Here is a 22,560-nt window from a genome sequence, read left to right as displayed (position 1 = left end):
TTTAAATTGTTTATTGATTCTCATATCAACACCAAGAATTTCGATTATCATACGTAGTCTGGAAAAATCACGAATACTGGTGGATTTTCTTCGCATTCCTCCAACCACTCGCTGTAGCGAACTCGTCCAATTGTTGGGGGGAACCTGGATGACAATTGTATTGTACAGTATTTGGTTAACAAAGGTTATACTGCATCTGATCGCTTTGGTATAGAAAAAGTTTAACAAACAAACAAATCTCATATTAAAGGTTTCCTGGATGGTGATTGCAGTAAAAAAAAATGGGGTGTCATCTCCCCTGTTCAAACTAATCGAGTCCGCTTCTATAGAAATGAAGCCGTATTTTTGCATCAAGCCATTTAGTTATACTTTGACGTTTTGAATCTTGGATTCTGTCAGCTCGAAGCTGCTGCTACACAGCTCTTTGACCGTTCTCTTTGGGATCCGTCAACGTGTTCGACTGCGTTTAAGAATCACAGAGGTTAATGAACCTGTATATGTCCTCCACGGTGCGGGTCAACCGACACCGTAAAGCCACTGTCCTTGTTTTCCTGGACAAATCTAACACCAATTCATCAACCTTAGAGTAATGAAACGTTTAGTTCACTTTGGTATCAAGGAATCTACCGTACAAACGTAGTGTTGACCTCTTATCACTGAGCTGTAGTCGGGTGAAAAAGAAATGAATCTACGTGCGTAAGCGGCTGCGTTCGAAGCGGTGCGATGAAGCTAGCGGCTGGAATGTGGGATAATTGCGAACTGCATCGATGAGTGGTGCTTGCAAAGGTCCTTCTTTGATCTCAACCGCAACGCTCCATTGCAACGCTTCGAGCGCAGCCGAGTACGCAACTGCACCGAGTTTAATGTCATTTTTACCCGACTGTACACCTATCCAAAGATAGATTGTAGAAGAAGAGATGAAAATTACCTCTTACTCTTTGTCAACATGAACTCAGCCAGCTTAAGACCTTTTTCGGACACTCTCAAGTAGGGGCTTGGACCACCAACTAGTTCTCCATCCTTAAAGATATTTCATCAGAATTTTTGCAGGATTGTAGGAAGAAGAAATTTGTGGTGAGTTCAGTTCCCGTCAAAACGTCTATATTTGTAATGAAATATTGTGTAACCTGCTAGGCGAGGATTTCATTACACAGACCGTCCGTCTGATCCGTCGGATCTAGAGGAACGCAGTGCGGAGTCTGCGAATTTCTGGGTGAACTCTAGCAGCTGCACATATTTCGATCAAGCAGTTTCCTTTAAAGAATTGCACTGTTGCAGGCAGCGTATCACGAAGCTGACGTAGTTGGAAAATCTCTGGGAAAGTGTAGACTTCGGAGTGTAGATAACGAGTATGACCGTGTCCCACTCAATCCCTCTTAATCGCCCTTAAAAACGTCGCGATAACGGCGCTTTTTCTCACGAGTTACATTAGAATGCTTCCCCTCCGGTCTTATCAGCAGATCATTCATTGGTTCCACTTGAACAGGCTGATGAGGAGACCTCATTGATCTCTGACCGCTCGCTCGTGGACGCGGTGCGTGTGCAAAGATGGAGCGTTTCCACGTACCTCGTAGGAACAAACGCAGTTTCTCACGCCATTTTTCAGAACGAATAGGGGGAATGCCACGTTGATACTCTATATTTTCCCAACAGTTTCCCAATGACGTCAAGTTCATGATATGCTGCCTTCAAGCTTCCAAGTAAATTTGATCTATACAACAGATGCAATATGTGCAATTTTCTTAGCCAAAGAAAAAAATTTTGGCGGGTCTTACCTTACCGAATTCAGCCTTTCGACCAGTTACCATACGATATAAGAGCAGTCCAAGATGAAAAACATCCTCAACTTTGGCTCTGGCTCTGTAATAATCCTCGAGACAATCTGGCATAGAAATAAAAGTTGTTTCTAGTTTTTGTACCCGTATTTCGAATGTTTCGTCTGGTAAAGCGTTGTGGTAATTATGGTTTTCGCTCTGAAACGTGAATCGATAATCACTGATGTGAAATCGAGGCCGCCATGGACAATTTCTCGGCTATGGAGGAACATAATCGCTGAGCTGACACCTGGAATGCAATGATCTCGGGAAGATCTCTCTGTTGTTTCCTGTTTCGTGTTTAAGCCGGTCCTTACTCCGTAAAATACCGGCAGCGATATGCTCTTCTAAAGGAAATGGTCCATGTTTACGTAGAAGTTCTTCAAGTGTCATTCCTTCAACGACATCGGAATCGTTCTGTAACATCCAGGTTCTATACATAATTCGGATTATTCTGACGGTTTTCACCTGAACGAAGATTAGATCTGGTTTTTCCTTGTCGAGAAGATTTAGGTACTCCGTTTTCAGCTCCTCCAGCAGTGTTTGCCGTTCCTCCAGTGACTCATTGATCCCGGTTTCTGTGTACTGTGTGAGATCCATTCTAGAAATCCACATGAATCAATTATTAATAGTTCAGCTTTCTAGTAGAAATCCGATTGAATGAGTAATTTTCAGCTGAACAATGATGCACTCAGAAGCTGCAAGATCTATAGTCGGGTCAAAACGACATGAAGCACGGTGCATTTGCGTACGCGCTTGAAACGACGCAGTGGAGGCAGCAGTTGGAACCAAGGTGGAACCAAACTGCAGCGATGGGTGCCAGCGAGGGTTCCAGTACGCTCCTAACCGCTACGCTCCATCGCACCGCCTCGAGAGAAGCCGCGTACGCAATTGCACCGTGCTTCATGTCGTTTTGACCCTACTATATATGGTCGATCTACGCAGAGAAGATGACCGTAAGACCTGTTTTTTTTCTCCTAATTTTATTCTCCCCTGGTCAGCACCCTGTGTCTTCTTTTCTTGAGTTCTACAGCATTGGAACCCTCTGCGAAGATTTTTTGAATCGTCTCGTATAACATAGTGGACATATGGTAGGGTCAAAACGACATGAATCCGTGTAGTTGCGGTGCATTTGCGTACGCGCTCGAAACGGCGCGGTGGAGGCAGCAGTTGGGATCGAGGTGGGACTGTCGCAAACTGTGACGATGGGTGGTGCCAGCAAAGGTTTCACCACGCTCCTAGCCGCTACGCTCTACCGAAGCGCCTCGATACAGTCAGTTTACGCAATTGCGTACGTGCTTCATGTCGTTTTGACTCTACTATAGGTAACGGTACTCGGTCGCGTTTATGTTGCTATGAAAAAATGTGATATATGTGTAACCATTTCAAAATCAAATAATGACATTTTAGTCGTAGCGATCACAAAACGGACGCCATATGCTATAGAGCTACACGATAACTGTTCGCATGACTCCAGACTCTTCTTAGTAGCCGTTCAATCGTGTTTCATCCAGATTCAGGATCTGAATTCCTCTTCATCAGTTATATTCGCCCGAGAATCTTCTGTGTTTAACACTTTGACGTCGAAACGCTTTTCATTAGTCCTCTTTCAGACAAAAGCTTCTTCACTTACCAGAAGATCAACACTTTCTTTCCCATGAAATTTAAAGGCATCACTCCACGATTCTGAGGTGGTACGGATTTCAGGTGGAATATTCGCATACGGGATAGCAGATTATGGAGAGGAAGGTGATTCCGTCCATTTATTCCTAATTGCCGTAAAAAACGGCCCAGAAGATACGGCTTCGGGCGTTCTGGCGCACCATTTTCTACAAGGAGTTCGACTGGAGCGCGCCAGGCCTGCGCGACGTCGCATCTTCCGGGCCGTTTTTTTTACGGCAATTATGAAGAAATGGACGGAATCACCCTCCTCTCCATAATCTAGTGTCCCTTATAAGAATACTCCACCTGAAATCTGCACCACCTCAGATCCGTGGAGTGATGCCTTTAAAATCACCTTGAGCTCAAGCAATGAAGATGTTGCGAATTTCATTCCAGATCCATCCAACTCTTCAGATTTCCAAAACATCTGTCCCCATCAGTGAGCCATATATGACAGAGGAGTATTGTCAAAGGGACAGTCAAGAGGAGTGGCGGACCAACAGATGGAGAGGGAGAGCGTCAGGATCTCTCCACAAATACACAAGGGTAAAGGTGTAGATGACACGAACTCGATCGAGTTGGCCACGTGAAAAGTGTTCTTGCCGCAGCGAAGCCACTACGAGGCACCTAATAACGTGCCACATCTGCGAAGGCGATTTCGATGCTTCGCTGGTGACAGCGGAGGGGAGAGACGGTGAGCAGCTCATTGATTGTCCACTCGTTCGCAGACGTGGCGCGTATGCTTGTTCCCGCAGATGTGCGTTGCTAAGTGCGTCGTAGGAGAATCTTATGCGAAAGGCCATTTCTCACGCCATTTTTCAGCATAATTAAGGGGAATTGAGCGCGATCTCAGTCATAGTCGTTGACTACACTTCTAAACCTATGTATTCGCTAAGGGGTTTTTTAAATGTTGATTCCGTTGTATACTGCTTCTAAGAGAGCAGTAACATCCGAATCCGTATAAGGTCAACAGAGAAGCAGAAAATCCACACGTATCGATTTTAATGTTGATGATCCTTCAGAAAAAATGCTACCTCAGAAAATTTTTATCTATGACCCCTTACCTGACCATATTTTCGCAGTTCTCTTGCATAAGAGTGTTGTGTTTCGCCGTATTTACAGGGCCTTTACAAGAATCTAACGAGTCCACCTCATCATATGCATCTGAAGCTTAACCTTTTTGTGTGTTGTCACTTTTTAGGTGTCATAGAAAAAGATGAATTCTTGCCTGAGTAAGACATAGCTTCAATTCTTTAGCGAAGGTAAGTAAACGACCAATTGTAAGACAAAATTATAGAATGAACGGAGTGGAAATGAAAATAGTGATATGAGAACAATTGATAGACGACAATGTTATTATCGATTAAAAGCAAAACAGCCTCTTAACTCATTCCCTGGAATTCTCATTCTATAAGATCCTGTTATCGAATGAGAGTACCACAAACCCTTAGGACATCCAGAAATTGGTGCTTTTGATTACCAGACATTCTCTGGTTTCTTCTTTTGATTCTTCCGAGTATAAATGTAGCTATAATAAAGATCAAGAAAAAGTAGAGATATGCAGACAGCTACAGTATCATCCTGACCACAGCATGTAACGTCCACCACGCGAAAATCTTTGTTTGCTTTTTTCGGAATTATTTCATCAATTGTTGACTTATCTGGGATGAGTAAGCGGAGTGTATTAAAAAAAGTTGAGTTTTGCAAAGTAGTGGAAAAGCTACTTTTATTTATTTATCTCTACTTTTATTAGGGCGGGTGTAGTGTAGCGGTTAGAGGTTCCGCTTCCTGCACGATCGATCGGTGGTTCGAATCCGCCCTAGTGCTCACCAAGCCTTTCATCCCTCCGGCGTCGATAAATTGGTACCAGACTTGTCTGGGAGGATAAAAACACTGACTTAGGACATCGGCTAGCCCCCGCAAGTCATTGTATAGGTCAGTTACACGCTCGATACAAAACCTCAAAACAAACTAAACCTCAAACGATTCTGAATTGAGGTGAACGTGGGGACGCATCCCAAGCGGATTGATTAACGCCAGACAGCAACCAAACCTAAGACATACTATATATTTATATACAATTTTATTATTTTTATTAAATTTACTTCAAGATAAAGGTGAAATTTTCGCCTCTGTTGAAAATATCCTTGCGAAAGTACCTAGTTTCGAGATTCAAATTTGATATCTTCACTAAACTCACCAATTTTTGGTGAGTTTAGTGAAGATATCAAATTTTTAGTAAAATTTTCAGTTAGAAGGAAGAGATGTGCGTCTTAGAAGCTGTCAGTAACTATGGAGAAGCTGGAAAATTAAGAACGGCTATTCACATATTTCCACGGATTTTCCCCGTTAGAGGGATCAGAGCCGTTTAGTCGAGATCTCTGCTTTCCCAGCTCTATTTTCTAATCTTCTATCAGGAAACATACCATTTGTCTGTTCAATTTTAGTGCATTCTCCTATTTATTTTTTTTATCCTTTTCTTCTCCAGTTCTTATTTTTTTTTCCTCAGTAATGTGAATTTTCGGCATCTCAAGGAGGTCTTGGTGAGCACAAGGATGTTTGATCGCTAATTTTTCAATGACCACAGTTCTCAATGGAATTCTCCCGTGAACCACACCCGAATAGCGGTTGTCAACGAGAGTGGCGACACAAAATCAACACATGCTGTGCGCAGGATCGATCGCCGCAGGTGGGGGCAGGTTTTCCCTACGTGTGACTCACATCCTCATACAGAAGGCAGAACAATCAGTTCGACATCATCCCCGTCGCGTATTTCTCGCTCCACGCGTAAGAGAGGTTCGGCCGGCATTTCCCCGTATTTCTCTGCTCGGCTCCATTTTCTGGAAGAATTCCCGTAGCTGTGCACAACACAGACATCGATTGTTACAGGAATGTCTCAGCCACCGCCGTACTACACAACGCAGCCGACTGGTGTAAGATTTATGGATTTTTCTCATACGAATACCTTTCTGCTTCGTTTGATCACTTTAGAATATGCCGTTGAGCAAAAATGAGGTAACGTAAAATTGCTTGACTTGCAGGGTCAATACTACCCTCAAAATCAAAACCCATACGCACCTCATGATGTCTATCCGCAAGGACAATATCCACCAAATGTTGTGTGAGCGATTTTCTTCTTTTTCTTCGTTTCGTAACTATCTTTTCTTTGAGTTGAGCGCCTCTATAACTTTCCGCTTATATTAAAATTCTCTCCGGAATCAACGCAAAAATATTTTCTACGGCTCTGCTTCGTATCCTGACGCATCTGCATGTCTGTTTACCTTGCACTGTTAGTTTAACCACCTGAGAAGTGCAGTTTTTTCTCAACAACGTAGGTGACAGCTCTGAAAATCTACTGCTCAGTGATGTCGTTCTTCCGGATGTCAATAATCATACGTCATCACGTATTATCTACGTCTCTTTAAATTTTTCCTCTCAAAAATTTCCCTGAACTTCACAGTGAACTTTATTCGATCAGAGATCATGTACACCGCTCGTTTTTCCTCGCATTTGACCGTAGCAAGCCATTCGATCACAGGTAGATCATTTGATCTTTTTTTTCGCTTTTTGCATAATAAATTTTGTATCCAGCAATTTTCGACGAACTGAATCCTTGTGCAAGACCTTCCGGATAAGTACATTGGATAGTCAAAAGTGAATTTGACGAAATTTTTCTTTCTTTATCGATTCAATGAAAACTCATGGATGACTCATCTCTATCTTATATGGAAAAAAAAACTTATACAGCAAAATGTTTGGAAAATAATGTGCCAAACGTTTTATGTTAAAGTTGATCCCAGCGCTTCTGGAAGGTCAGCAAGCGTATCTTTTTTGCCCCGGCAAACTTATCGTGACTGTACCATCGATTTTTCCGAGAAGTCACTTCAAATTGATGTGTGTCTGTGCTTATGTCGTACCGTGTCAACAGTTTGTTTAAGCTCTTAAGTTTGGATGACTCTTAAGAATCTGTCACTAGACCTCTTTCGATTTTCTTGACTTTCCATCGTTTTTGCATAGTAATGTCGGTGCTTCCGCAGGTGATTCGGAAGAAGGTTTTTCAATTTGTCTGGATCAACAAAGTGGAATAACGCTCATTTCGGACGATTATCGTGTCTGTACCGATTTTGTGTATCGATTTTTCCCCCATTTGCTCTCGCATTTGACCTTAGGAAATCATTCTACCTTAAATAGACGGGTACCGTTTCCAATATCGTCTCTCTCACTTGAAAACTGCCATTCGGATGGAAATCGAATAAGAAAACATGTCTTTATTTGTGACAAAACAAAATTAAATGAAATTTATTTGAGAAAAAACGCTGGAGGAATATAAGAAAACTTTCTTCCTCATAAAACTGGTTTTCCAGTATTTTTGTCTTACTATTAATCACTTTGTTAAATTCTGCTATCGCTTTATTTTTTGTCTCTTTTTTTTCTTTGATGTAGCCGATAGGTGCTGTACAAAAGAAAAAAAATACATTACACGTATTCGCACGCGAGCACTAGTGAATTCCCACTGAGTGGAGTCAGAAAAAGTTTTGGGGATGTCTGCGTAAACTCACGCATAAACGTATCTCACAATATTCCCTGTACCCGAATAAAATCTGCACGACTTGTACGTTCCTTTCGTCCAGCAGAACGGTCATGTTCCCAAGAACCCATCAATTATTATTTTTTAAAGTGAAATTATGACCTTGATTGTCTCAAGTGGTAGTCATACTTGTATTCACACTGAACTGCTTATTCAAAGATACACGTCTCTTTCTTTCTTTCTTTCCACCTTTTGCACCACGATTTTTTGTAGCTAAGAATTTTTTTCACCAAATTTTTCCAAATCCAAAGCCTTAGAAGTAAGCAGAATGAATTATCACAAGTGATTTTGGCGGAATTTTCCTTTCCTTGTGGATTCAATGAAAACGCATGGGCGCAACTCCTTCTTGTATGAAAAAAACTATACAATAAAATGTTCGGAAAATAATAACGTTTTCCAAACTTTTTATGTCGAAGCTGCGATAGCACTCTTGACTGTGTTCACACTCACAAGTTTTTTCGATGGTACAGTAGGAGGAAAATTAGAATAACATGTAAAATGAAAAAAGAAAGGTCATATTTTTCACCAGTCGATGGCGGAGCGATCGTTCACAACAGGAATAATCCCGAAGGAAATATGTGTCGGCAATTTCTCCGTCTCATCGCTTGTTCTTTCTTAATTATCCCATTTTTAAAAAAAAGCTTAACAACTGTTAAGGAACTTGACGTCATTTTATTTGTGGTCGCAATCACATATCTTATCATATTATGTTATCTTCAATTTTTTTTGGATTTTATTGAAATCCTTGAAATTACAAGATGAAATTCACCTTGAATTATCGACTTAGAGCAATACAGAGAGCAGATAAGAACAGTTCTACTTGGATGCTGCATTTTTCTTTTTTTTTTAGTTCCCTGATTGACCGCTTTCCTGATTTAAAATACACGAAACATGTAAAGAAAAATAATCGCAGAAAAATGTAAAAAAACGTAAATGTAAAAAAATAAAATTGTAAATCTTTTCTGACTAAACCCTTTAGATTCGATGTGACTAACCTCAGAAAGAGAAGTTTCGCAAGTTTATTTTTATAAGGTAGAGGATTAATAAGAGTTGAGTCATCATTGAAAGTGTAACACTCCTATTTATCACGAGATCGTAAACAACTTCGTTGGAATTATAAGAAAAGTATACGTTGTCATAGCGTATATAGCAGGCTATTTTGTGGTTATTATCCATAAGTATTATTGAAGCTAAAGTAGAGTTTTGAAGTCTAAGTTAAAATGCGACCACATATGGTGTAATGGTAAGAGGCCAGCCCTAAGCCTTCTCGTTCGAAGGTTCTATTCCGCCCTAAGTCAGCCAAGCTTCTGATTCGTCTGAGGTTCAAAAATTAGATCAAAGTAAACTATGTATATTGAATAAACTATATAAGAAAAACTATAAAGAATAAATTAAATTAAACAAACTAGTGCTGTGCTTGTTTGGAAGGATGAGATCATCGACTTCTGATATATCGTTTCTCGTCAGAAAGTTATTGCACATGTGTGTATAGGGGGGCCAAAACGACATGAAGCACGGATAGTTGCGCAAGCGGCTGCGCTCAAAGCGTAGCGGTTGGAATCGTGTAAGGATCCACGCTACCGCCACACACCTCTGCAGTTCGCCATGGTCCCACCTCGATTCCAACCGCTGTCTCCACCGCACCGCTTCCGAGCGCGGCCTCTTGCGCAACGATCCGTGCTTCATGTCGCTTTGACCCAACTATATAATCGGATCAAAACGAAATGAAGCACGGACAGTTGCGTAAGCAGTTGCGCTCGAAGCGATGCGGTGGAGACAACGGTTGGAATCGTGGTGGGACCATGTCGAACAGCAGATCGGTGGCGGTAGCGAGGATCCTTACACGATCACAACCGCTACGCTCCGCTTCGAACGCAGCCGCTTACGCAACTGTCCGAGCTTCATGTTGTTTTGAACTACTACAGTTCGCACACGTACGTGTTCCCAGAACCTTCACCATTCTGGTACTGAAATCATCTCAAATGTATTGATTTCCACTAAACACTTTATTCTTTATTCCTTAACTTTGCATTTAATGAAATAACCTGATTCAGCTACGTACAACAACCTCCTCCTCAACGAGACGATTGGTGGTTGACGTCGTTGTTGGCGCTTTGTTGTGGATGCCTCATCGGAGAAGCATGTTGTGATTCACCGTGTATATGTTGTGTACTCCCCTGTCCTATATCATTGCCCCGATTTCGTTGATGAGGAAAAATCCACGAAATCCGGTCTGTACACCTATTCGAGCTTATTCCACCATTGGCATAATCGTATACGTCCGTTTCATGTGTGAATCTCAAAAACGAAAATATTCTTTCCGACCGCTACAAACAAATAATTGTCGTCGATTTTTCCTTTTTCTTTCTATCCTTCCCATTATATCCTTCGTCCTGTGATGTACATAAACAAATTTATATCATATGTATATATCTACGCATAAAATGAAGATGTTTGATAAGGGTTCGTGAATTTCTCAATACACGTATATTTTATTCTTCCAAAGAGAAGAAAAAATCAATAGATTCATGAAATCGATAAGGTAGTAAGGATAGGAGTGTTTGTAGCGTAGCCATTGATCGCTGAATTGAGATCATGTTGAGGATTGGGTGCCAAATTGCACCTCAAATAATACCTGCATTATTCGCATCTGAAATGAGAGTTATAAGTTGGTATGTAGTCTACATGCTGTACATAGTCAGCGTCGAATATGTTCAACCAAGCGCGACCGCGATGCATCCGCTGTACAACACGCGCTCTTTCTTCGCTTGACTCACACTTCCATACCATACCCGAGCACGCATCTATTAGCAACAGAACACGAGTGTAGCGGCGGTCTATTAGGACGCGCTCAAATGTACGGTCAGTTTTTGAATCGAGTGGGGCCACGCAAACTGCATCGTGGGAATTTAGTGAGAAAGTGCAGCGTAAGCGATGTTGCTCAGAGGAAAAACCTAATCCCACTTAACCTCATTAATAAATGTGCACATTTGACAGAAATCACTCGCATACCATGACCAATTCAAACGAATCCACACTATTTCACCAAACCGAGAAGATGGAGAAACTTTTTCGAAAAATGTCCACGCTATTCCACAAAAACGAGAATATGAGTGAACTGTTTCGAAAAAAACTCATACAATTCGCTATACACCACAAAGATTTCTGTCCCACTAATTTTTACTAATTTGTTCTATTAATTATCACTAATTATTACTAATTCGCCCTACTATTTATTACTGATAATTATTATTACTGTCCTATATTAAGGTCAAAACGACATGAAGCACGTACGCAATTGCGTACTCGGCCTTTCTCGAGGCGCTTCGGTGGAGCGTGGTGAAATTCTTGCTGTTACCACCTATCGTTGCAGTTTGAGACGGCCCTACCTCAGTTCCGGCTGCTGCCTCCACCGCACCGTTTTGAGCACGTACGTGCGCAAATGCACCGCAACTACACTCATGATTCATGTCGTTTTGACCCGACTATATTGGTCTACAAATCTCCCACCTTCTACAATTATGACTAACTCGTTTTCACTCACTACCGCAAAATATTTTTATCGACGTGCGGATAGCATCACATAGTGGACGCAGGATGAATTCAGCCAAGTTAACGCGAGCGTGTGTTCGATTGAAGCAATGCAAAGGAAAAAGGGAATGTAATGAAGAGAAAGAGCGCACGCCGAAGCAGACGCGTCGCGTCCACCCGGTTGAACACATTTGGCATCAACTATACGTGTGCTGAACAGTTTCTTACCTTAGCCATTTCTCTCGCTTTCGGATTGAGTTTCGAAAGTCGTAGTGCCACCATATGACCGAACATTTCCTCTTCTTCGTCTTCTATTCTCTGCCAGATAGGTGGGGCAAGAAAACGACTGTGAAAGATATTATTAAAAGCTCAACATAGAAAAAGTCGTGTAGTAATTAGAATATGTCGATTTATTCCTTGAAAAAAATACCTTGGATTTAAGGGAAGGATATGATCAGTAAGGCTAACTCGAGCACGTTTTTCTGAAGGAGGAAGATCGCATGGATCTGGAAACGCTTTTTTTTTTTAGGAGTCAGTAGCTATTCAATATCATAAGCGAATAAAACTAATTAGCCTTTACATTAAAAATGTTAAAGGGAGCCATCGAAATCTACTGCTCAGAGAATCCAGAGCCCGTATCCAAGAAAATTCTTCTTGTTGGATAAGCGTGCTCCAGAAGAGAATAATGAGAAATAGAGAAATAATTATTTAACCCTGGACAAAAGTGTGACGTAGCATAAGTAGGTCTTCACTTGTTAAAGCACTGGAAATGTTTGTCTGCAACAAACGGATGGGTCCCGCAGCGAAGTCCCGTTCCGTCGAGTTTGCGACAGCGCATTAAAAGCATCACTCCACGATAATGTGGTGGATTTAGTGGAGTTGATACGGAATCCCAAAAAACGTCGCGTATCAGGTGTTCGTTATCCATGAAATGTGACCGTTCATCTTTCCAAACGCATGGATTTGATTAGGGAATAAGTTCGCAGAACTTTGTATTACATGTTACTTCACCTGTAATTAACCTCAGATTTGTTGTGTTCTTTGGTAACCGGATTGTATTGGATAGCGTGATTGGAAAAGGAAGTCGGCGATGGTTTCGTTTCCATTGTACTTATCTTTCCAAAGGCATGGATTTGATTAGGAAATATGTTCGCAGAACTTTATATTATATTGTATTATATTATATTATATTATATTGTATTATATTATATTATATATTTATTTGCTTGCTCTTTGTTTGTTTGTAAGAGCTCTTTTTGTTCTACAAAACTATATTTTACATAATAGACACGGATTCAGAAATTAGAAGTTTTCTTATACGGAAAGTGAATACAAATGTTGAAACAGACATCGTCTTATGAGGAAAATTTGAGATTAGTGAACTTGATGAAAGAAATGAGGTTGAACTAACCTTGATTTGAAAGAGGCGTCAAAGACGGAGACGTTGTCGCGACCTCAGCGGTGCTGGATTCAGCCGCCGCCTCAGCCACACGACTCATCTCTTGCTTTATGAATGAGATAGCGGTTTCCATTGGTGAAATATGTCCATTATCTTGTTGTTCCTCTTTCACCACTACCGTACTGTCGTCTGGTCTAGAAGGAAAGGGATTATATGCGGTAGTAGCAGAAGACTGTATTTACCATTGAAAAAGATGTTTGGTTCTGTTACGTTACGGTAACAACGTAGGACCTACGATTGCTAAGTATAGTTGGGTCAAAACGACGTAAAGTACAGTGCAGTAGCTGCGCTCGAAGCGATGCGGTGGAGAAAGCGGTTGGAGTCGGTGTGGGACCGTCGCGAACTGCAGCCATGAGTAATGCTAGCAAAGGTCCCACCATAATCTTAACCGCTACGCTTCACGTCGCCGCCTACGCAATTGCGCAGTGCTTTATGTCATTTTGACCCGACTATGCGCTATTGGAGTAGTGACAACGGATCTATATAAAATTTAAAATCTGCAGTTTTTATCTCGCAAAGGAGTGCACAATTGTGCCCTAGTTCTGTGGATTTTTCGAATTCAGTGACTATCCCTGTTATTCGAAAAGTACTCGAATCGGTACGGCGTCTTCAATTCAGGTCAATTTTAGTATTCCTCGAAAAACAATAAAACTAACAACAATTTACTCATTTAGTTCTTCCACAACATCAGTAAACGCTAGCACAAGAACGGAAGCTTAGAACTGCGCTTGGAAGAGCAGATCGCCGGTTATCGATAGGTTCCAATCAATAACAACCAGGTGAAAAGATCCGCAGTATTCGCTCATCTTTACATTCATTTCTTTCAGAGTAAATAGTAATTTCTTTTGAAGAATTAGTAAATCTAACATATAAAACTACGCCAAAACTAATTTCTTCAAAAAAATAATCAAAAAACGAATTAATTCATGAAACAAGAAATTTCTTCTGTAGAAATACTATTTCTACGAATATAGGGAAATTGGAACTTTGCAGGACAAGGAATATCAGTAAAGGAAATTCCTTAATGGATTTGAAGACGAAAATGGAGAAAAATATCGACATATGTCGCAGAAGGAACAAGAAAGTGACAGTGATTGGGTCCAACTTTTCGATTTCGACAATCCAATGCTCGCCGGCGGTGTAGCGGCAGCTTTTGCCCTCGGGCGAGGGGAAATAACCGTTGGGCGCGAGTAAACAATACCTTGAAAGCTTCACTACACCACTAATAATAACCTTTGATAGGATTCTTTTACTAATTTCATTAATCAATCAATAAATTTAAATTAAATCTGATTTTAATCACAAGAACAAAACCGTGTATGGATTGAATTTTTTCCAAATCATAACCACCCTTATTTAATAAAAGGCGATGACAAAGCGACATGAGTCTGGAAGGATGAAATCCACAATAAATGAGTAGATAATTCTCTGGAAACACTCACAATCGATCCTTGGGAAGTGTTTGTATGAAACGTAACGGTTTCTGGAATACCCATGTTGCCGGTTTCCCCGTCATTTTCTCCTTTTTCTCCTCTTTTTTGAAACGATCTCGTAATGTCTTCCAGCGCGTCTTCACGTGTTCTGCTGAAAACTGCGTTTCAGTGTTTTTTGAACGCAAATAACCAGTATTTTACTTTTTTCGAGTTGAATTCTTGTATCAATTGAACATATTAATCACGATTATGGCTACGGCGTGGACCGCTTCCAATTATTAAGTTGAGTCATAAATAATTTCTGGACAGGTGCATGATATCTGTTGTTATTGTTTAGGCATTCAATAGGTTGCCCAACCAAGAGATTTTTCGTATCGCTACGCAGGTAGAAGTTCGGCACGTCTTTTGACGACAGTCTAATGTTGTCCATATTACGTCTAATTTTTTTGTTTACATTGTTTATGGAGAATCGAAAAATACACATACGTCATGTGATGTTTTAGGGATTTAAGGAAGGTAATGGTGCAACGGCTACCACCCAAAAAAATATGCAGCGTGTATGGTGAAAGAGCGATAACCGAACAGGCGGTCAGAAATTGGTTTGTCAAATTCCGTTCTGGAGATGTAACCTTGAAAGACGAACTTTAGAGCGGGGGAAGGGGCACGATGGGGGAAGGTTGCCCATCAATCTGCGATAACGATATTTTGAAGTCAATATTGGAACAAAATCCACGTTAAAAGCATCACCCCACGAATCTGGGATGCTGCGGGTTTCAGGTGGAGTACTCGTATACAGGATCGCAGATTATGGAGATAAGGGTGATTCCGTCCATTTCTTCTTAATTGCCGTAAAAAAAACGGCCCGAAATATACGGCGTCAAGCATTCCGGCACGCTATTTTCCACGACGATCTCGATTGGAGCGCGCCAGCCTTGGGCACGCGCCGCATCTTCCGGGCCGTTTTTTTTACGGGAATTAGGAATATGGACGGAATCACCCTCCTCTCCATAATCTATGACCCCGTATAGAAACTCTCCACCTGTAATCCGTACCACCCCAGATTCGTGGGGTGATGCCTACAAACAACGAAAGAGTTGGCAGAGAAGCTCAACCCGGATCAACTGTCACAATCAACTGTTTACCGCCACCTAGAAAAATGTATGAAAGACAAAATGCAAGTTATTTATGACTCAACCTATTAAATCCAGCAATCGGAATAATTTTCAACATAAGGTTTTCTCCAGTAACAAGCGGATTTTGAGATGTACTTTACGAAGAACACAGTGAGTAAAAGTACAGAACATTTCGAGGAATCAGAAGGGAGAAAGCAATCCGAAACATCAATTCACCAGACGAAGTACCTCTTTACACCAGTGAGATAATGAAATGAGAGCGTCTTAAAGTCGTGGTGTGGCAAAACATGCAGAATCCCTAGTAAAACAGGCGTTTTAGAAACAGTTGCGTGTGTTTTTGATACTGCGTCGTCATTTCATTAATTCACTTTACTACAGTTGTAAAAAGTTGCTTCGTCGGGTGGATTGATGTCTCTGAGTACGTTCTGTTTTCAGATTCTTAAATCTGTACAAAGCTTTTTCTGCGTTTCCATTATGACTCATGAGAGAAACGTCTCGAATTTTAAATACTTCGGAGAAGAATTCAATGTCGATAATTTCCTCTAACGTCTTTTTTCGTGGGATCACTTAAAACATAATGTAGAAAGAGGAAATACCCGAAGTTTTACACTCACGAGATGAGTCAAGAGCGTCCGCAATCTCTACCCATGCGTTGTTTCGCCAAGGAATGAGATTGTAGCCTTCGTCAGTGTGATCGTAAAGGTATCGTCGAGCTTTCACCTGAAAGAATCTCCACAGATTACTTTTCTAATCGCTTATTCCTTCTTCAGACGTTTTTGCTATATGTTGACCACATTTTAAATCCTGTTTTCTAGGAGTTTGCGTATTTTTCAGCACGTTATTGACTTATCAATGAATTATTGGTTTTCTTCATTTTTTTTTACCATTTCTTCCTATATTTCTTTTACCAAATCTTTCTATACTGAGATTTAAAACATCAATTCTTAAGCCTTAGCCTTAGATCTAGAAAGTCCAGACAACTGTTCTGAATCGGAAAACCGATGAGCGCAACATATCAACGAACACAGATGACGCTAGGAAGTTGAAGAGGGTAAAAACAAGGAATTTTATAGCAATTACGTTTCTTTGTATAACTTTAGGGAAATTCTAATGAGCTCCCCTGTTCCTTGTTTCTATTTCCTGTTTTGTGGCACACCTATGGGTATTTTCAGAATAAATAAATAAATAACGTGATGAACGTGGAACTGTTCACTGTTCACAAATAACCCTCGGAAGTTGCCATAAAGCTCTTCAGTATGTGAATGATATCATTAAAATTCGGACCGACATCATCCACGTACCGGAGAAACGGACAGAAATTCAATATCTCAAAGAGACACACGTAAAACTACCAGGATAGAAAACAAAACGAAGGATTCCACATACGATCACATATTTCCCTGTCAATTGGAAATTTCTTTACTGCTAAAAAGTGCAGCAAAAAAAAATACCGAAAGCTTATGAAAAATGCAAACATTAGGTAGTACATAGTATATTTTCAGTTTTTTTTTTCGCGTAAAACGCCCAATTGTGAAATTTAATGCTTACATAGGTATACAGATATCATACGAACAATTATTTAAAATTTAAGGAATATTATAATTGCATTAGTAATTCATTTAATTAAATAGTAACTCAAGCCATGAAAGAGATGATAAAAACGAATTCCCACATACTGATTTCCGGTAATTCAATGGAAACTAATGAAGAAATAACAGAATAGAAAAAAAGCGATAAGAAACAACAATGGGACAGAGTATTTGGACACATAGTGGGACCCGTCCAATTCCCAAATGTTCATGGAGCAGTAAAGAAAAGATATATTATTGTGATTAATATTTATTATTATTCGACCAGGATCGCCTCCTAGAAGTCAAAATCCTAATCTCAAAATAAATTGCACTAAACATTTCACAAGGATGCAAGTTTATCATTACTTTCCAATTCACTAATGAAGACCGTATTAGTCTAGTATCCAAATATTTGTAGGGCAGGGTCTACCGGTCCTAAACTCGCTGTTATTTGATCGAAATATCGATAGAATTCTCTCACAACACGGCTGGAAAACAAAAACTAAAAAAAAAAGAAGAAGAAAAGAAAGGAAAAACAAGAAAAGATATGATCACGGAATCGATATTCTCCTAGTATCACAGAAGAGCGAGTCTTCAAAGGAAATGTTCTTAGAAATTTTTCATTTTCTAAACGAACGAAAACCAGCGAAAAGCACTTTAAACTTTTCATTTTCTATTTAATTCTAGAACCGGCATTGTGGGAAGCAATTGGACTTGGCCCACCGATCCCATCTGGTATGTACACACATATTCAAAAAAATCCTAGATCCTTAGGGAAAAGTGCAAAATGACTTCATTCCTTGAAGAAAAAGCTAACTACTTAACTTTATAACATAATCAGAAAAGAAATATAAAATATCTCGCATAGCTCTGCTGGGAAGCGAGTTCCTGCCGTAAAACCCACGCAGATGTCACGCTTCAGGAAAAAAAAGCAGAAGATCCGCCAGAAATTCTCCTTCAATTGCTTTGATTTATTCGCTGTTTTCTTATTACTTCACCATTTTTCAAATTCTGGAAGCTTCTGCTAGGCTCTCGTCGAGAAAAAAAAATGACGGAAATAAAGTTTTTCGGATAAATCTTCCTGTGAACGTCCAACTCGCATATGAATTAGAGTTGCGGAAAAAACAAGCTTATTTCCATTTCCCGTTTTTTTTTTACCTAAAATAGAAATGAAGGCGATATCAGCGCTTCCTTAAACATGCGTTAGAGTAGATCGATAATCGCATTAGGCTACGGAAAAACTACGGCTTAGCTGTAGTTTTCTAGAAAGTATTTTTAATTTCTGGGAAGAATTTCAGGTTGTGGGCTGAGGATAATGTGATATAATTTGAAAATCATATAAATCATATAATCAAAAATCATGTCATATCAAAATCATATAAATTAATTGTTTTCCAATTCTACAACATACGGAATTAATACAACTGCATGACATGTACAATAATAAATTACTATTATGGAATTACTGAAGTATTCCTGGATCCAAACGTTTCCTAAAACAATTGGAATTTTTTCAAAAAAAATTCTTGCAGATCAAGAAGAGAAAAATTAAAAGTAATGAAAAATGAATAAGGGACTTCATCATGTACACATAAGTATCAGTTACCTAGAATGTCACTGATGAAAATAAATTGATCCAATGTTAATTGTTCCACAAAGAATTGTTCTCCTTCCCATTCGTTCACAAAATTCATCACAAAATTTAATTGGAATAATTTATTGAGATGACTTTTGTTGTAGATAGATTAACTATTTGAAGATGCGGATCTTACTACGGTAACTGGAGTACAAAAGTAAGATCCGCGTCTTCAGAATAGGATCCGGTAGGAGTGACGGTCACTTTTCAGCAGTTTGGCACAGAGAAGATTAAGAACTCAGATGGCAAAATATTAAGGAGTTTTTTTTTAAATTTCATAAATTCAACATTTATGGATTAAAATATGGGAATTTTCAATATGATATTAGTATGGGAATTTTCCTCCGTATTCTTTATTTTATTTGTGTCCTTACAAGAACTTCAAATATATACTTTAATATATACTATAATACATAACTATATACTTTAATATATACTTTAAATATGTAGCTTTGTAATTAAACTAGCAACAATGATTACAATAACAATGTCAACTGGAGGATCTGAAAAAAAATTGAAGAAAAAAGAAGAAAGTGAGGAAAAAAGTGAAAATATAATAGTACTGATTTATACTACTGAATAGATTAGTGAATATAATAAAGAGTACTGAAAAAGAAACAATAAAGAATAAAGAGAGAAGCATAATAAGAAGAGAAAAGAATAAAAAAATCAATAATAAGGAAAAAAGTATAGTGAAAATACAGTAAATAAGTGAAAAATACAGAAGCGATCAAGAACTCAGTGAGTTTACGGTGAGAACGTCGTAAATTACCAACAGAGATCCCGTCAACGTGAGGTTAATTCAACAATTACAATGAAAACAAGAGTACACGTCCATATAATGCGTCATAAAATTACTATACGAGTTTTGAGAAAACTGCTGCTCCATAGATTTCTTCTCAATGCCTCTTAAGAAAGGGAAAGATGTGTGCTTTAGCAAAAAAAAAAGAGAAGGGTGCAATGAAAAATCAACGTTTACATTTTTGTCAAGTTTCCAGGAAAAAGTGGTCTGCTGTGCAAGCTTGCACCTTACACTCATTGTTTGCAAACTCCGCGTTTTTGACACTTAGACGAAGGGTTCGAGGAAATTTTCGAAGTTGAGTTTTTTCCCCGCTCCTAGATAGAATATAGTTTTCGAGAATAGCAGCGGAATCGGCGAAAAACAACGAGAATTTCCGGAAACACGGAAGTATCGGAAGCACTTGAGGCCTCAGTTCATCCATGAGGGCAGCTCTTCTCACACAACAACAAAATATCAACAAAAGATGTGGATAAAAAGTATTGACAAATTAAAACCCCAAAAATCGACTCAACAGTAAATTTACCAGGTAATTTAAGTTTAAGTTTAAATTTAATTTAATTTAACACTTTAAGCGGTTTCATTTCGTGAATTGTAAAAGTGTAGACAGTTGTCTCGTTGGGTAAATTGAGACCTCTTTTAAACAAATCTCTAGAAGGTAATTTTGGTATCACAAACTACGTCTTACATCTCATCAGAAAAACTAGAAAAAAAAAACTGAAAAAAACCACTAGAAGAATTTTCTACCAGGACAAATCCAACTCTGCCTTAGAAATTTCTGTAGCACTTTCTTCTCTTCTCACAAAAAGAAGAACTATTCCTGGTGAATTATGTGATAGGAGGATTTCTAACAACTGATCAAACGTATCGAAGAGGCTGAATTAAAGAGAACGAAGAGCCAAATACAGAATAAAGCTGGAAACGGTATTTTAGGATCCTGCAACATTATATCCATTAAATTAAGCCTGGATAGTACCGAAAATTCAAACGGAAACTACTAAAACAAAATATATGCGCCAGAATTCTCAAACTATTAGAAATATAATGAAACTCTGTCTAAGAATATAGAGGTAAAGGAAGTAAAGTAAGCAAATAAAGACAAAGTAAACAAATAAAAAGAAGTTAGAGGCTGCACGCAAATTCAAAACGAAAATGAAGACAGCCATATAGGGAGAAGAGATGGATGAGACTAAATATGTCTCTGTGAGCAAAAAGCGGAACTACCGCAGGCCAAAAGGAGAAACTTTCCATAGAACTCTGGCTATTATGCTAGAAAAAACGGACTAAAATGCTGTTACGTACGCACATAGATGCTATAGGGAGGAGCCGGACCATCCTCAGGTGAAGAGGGTCTGGCTCGTGGGGTGCTTCAGCGCAAGCGATGAGGATCCATCCCTTCGCAAACAATCCGACGGTGAAGGGGGTCCCTTTGCCAATCATCCAAATGTGGAAGAGATCGGAGCATCGGGTCCGACTATCGCATCTATGCGCACATATGGATATAATTCCTGTCTCTTGGAACAGGTCTCTTCGAAAAGGCTAATGGAGAAATACAAAATTATTCTTTCAAACATAAAAACGAAATTCTCAAGAAAAATCTCACGACGAAAATGTACTTCCGATGCACCCCACATCTTTGCGCGCGCGCCCTTTAGTTGCGCATGCTACAGTTTAAAGTGTGGCGCGAGGACAAAACACTTCATGGAAAACACTAAAATGTCAGAATCTGTACAGAAAAACACATTTGCTCTCCTTTCTGCATCACAGCGCAGCGCTGTACTACGCAAGAGAAGGTGAGAGAACTTGACGGGATCGGAAAGAAAAACACGAAAAAACATCTCAAAATAGTTCTGAAAAAGTCAAAATTTGATCCGTGAAAGACAGGCGCTCGACGACAAAAACAAAATATAAAACGAGAAAGAGGGGAAAACTGATTGAAACTTCTCCGCGAGCAAATTACGATGGAAAAAAGCAATGTGTGTTCAACGGATTCAAAATTTAGAGCATTAGGACGCACGGAGAAAACGATGGATTTCATCCAGGAAGGATTCACAATCACAAATTCAAAATACTCCGCATTCAAAAGAAAACACCGCACACAAAAACACACTCAAACATAATTGCGGCCGAAATCCTCGTTCAACACCATATTAAACAAAATACGCATGTATTATTCTCCATTTTTCTGGAAAATTCCAGTGGATTTGTGAGAAAGTTCGAAATTCTGATGAATGGAAAACGAACTGGAACAAAAGTGGAGGTTCAGAATGAATTCTGGAGCTTTTCCAGAGAAAATAAATGCAGTAAAGAGAGAATAATTAGTAAAAGTGGGAGAAAATCAAAGAAGAAGAGATCTTTCGTTTCCTGAAATTTCCTGGGAAATAATGGACATCGCTGACTAACGCACCTCAGCAATTAGCCTCATGTTGAACGCCGGGGTCTCATCCATACGAACGCCTCTTCCGGAAGCGATAAGGCTGCTCAGCTGAAAACGAACGAATTCAGAATGTAGTCACTCGGTTCATTGGGCTTGGAGGGGTTTAGTTCCTTAGAGCTCCTAACTCTTACCTGAGTGAGTGTATCCTCATCGAATGTATCCTTGATCAGACCATCGCTATCCTCTGATTCCTCGGCGTGTTCGGACATCTGAATGAAGCGGATGGAACGGCGAGACGGGCTTGAAAAGTTATGGGTTGAAGGAATAAGGTCCAGATGTGGCAGAGGGAAAGGTTAAGACTGCTCAGATCAGGATAATGGAACATAAAACCGCTACTAATTAACCCTGGACAATTAGAATCTTTCTAATTCGTGTATGGATCACATGAATATCAAGAGAATTAAGAGTGGTGAACTCAGAAGGACAGAAAACCCCAGCCAGAGCAAGGCGCGGTGCCGTCGGTGGTGTGGAGTCGGCGGAGGTCGCGGGTGGCGGAT

General features: G+C 39.7%; 4 protein-coding genes across 4 annotated transcripts; 2 read left to right on the top strand and 2 right to left on the bottom strand.

Moving 5' to 3' along the window:
* Positions 1–47: 47 nt before the first annotated feature.
* On the bottom strand, positions 48–4,717 carry RB195_000700 (uncharacterized protein; the record flags this gene model as incomplete). Its single annotated transcript, XM_013435593.2, has 8 exons — positions 48–144; positions 929–1,020; positions 1,776–1,860; positions 1,920–2,064; positions 2,132–2,231; positions 2,283–2,415; positions 4,541–4,640; positions 4,705–4,717. 8 exons carry the CDS (start codon positions 4,715–4,717, stop codon positions 48–50), a joined length of 765 nt encoding a protein of 254 aa, XP_013291047.2.
* Positions 4,718–6,137: 1,420 nt separating this feature from the next.
* RB195_000699 (uncharacterized protein) lies at positions 6,138–10,162 on the top strand (the record flags this gene model as incomplete). The annotated part of the gene is made up of 5 exons (XM_064197174.1): positions 6,138–6,165; positions 6,226–6,272; positions 6,366–6,409; positions 6,518–6,597; positions 10,119–10,162. The coding sequence occupies 5 exons, from the start codon at positions 6,138–6,140 to the stop codon at positions 10,160–10,162; spliced, it is 243 nt and encodes an 80-aa protein (XP_064053055.1).
* On the top strand, positions 6,368–10,272 carry RB195_000698 (uncharacterized protein; the record flags this gene model as incomplete). Its single annotated transcript, XM_013435594.2, has 3 exons — positions 6,368–6,409; positions 6,518–6,597; positions 10,119–10,272. The coding sequence occupies 3 exons, from the start codon at positions 6,368–6,370 to the stop codon at positions 10,270–10,272; spliced, it is 276 nt and encodes a 91-aa protein (XP_013291048.2).
* A 385-nt stretch (positions 10,273–10,657) lies between these two features.
* On the bottom strand, positions 10,658–22,272 carry RB195_000697 (uncharacterized protein; the record flags this gene model as incomplete). The annotated part of the gene is made up of 8 exons (XM_064197173.1): positions 10,658–10,714; positions 11,824–11,941; positions 12,026–12,101; positions 13,007–13,188; positions 14,497–14,638; positions 16,235–16,340; positions 22,034–22,111; positions 22,195–22,272. The coding sequence occupies 8 exons, from the start codon at positions 22,270–22,272 to the stop codon at positions 10,658–10,660; spliced, it is 837 nt and encodes a 278-aa protein (XP_064053054.1).
* Between the last annotated feature and the right edge of the window lie 288 nt (positions 22,273–22,560).

This window comes from Necator americanus, chromosome IV (assembly GCF_031761385.1).
Source record: "Necator americanus strain Aroian chromosome IV, whole genome shotgun sequence".
In the NCBI taxonomy this organism is placed as follows: Eukaryota; Metazoa; Nematoda; class Chromadorea; order Rhabditida; family Ancylostomatidae; genus Necator; species Necator americanus.
This window is presented reverse-complemented; position numbering and strand designations above follow the sequence as displayed.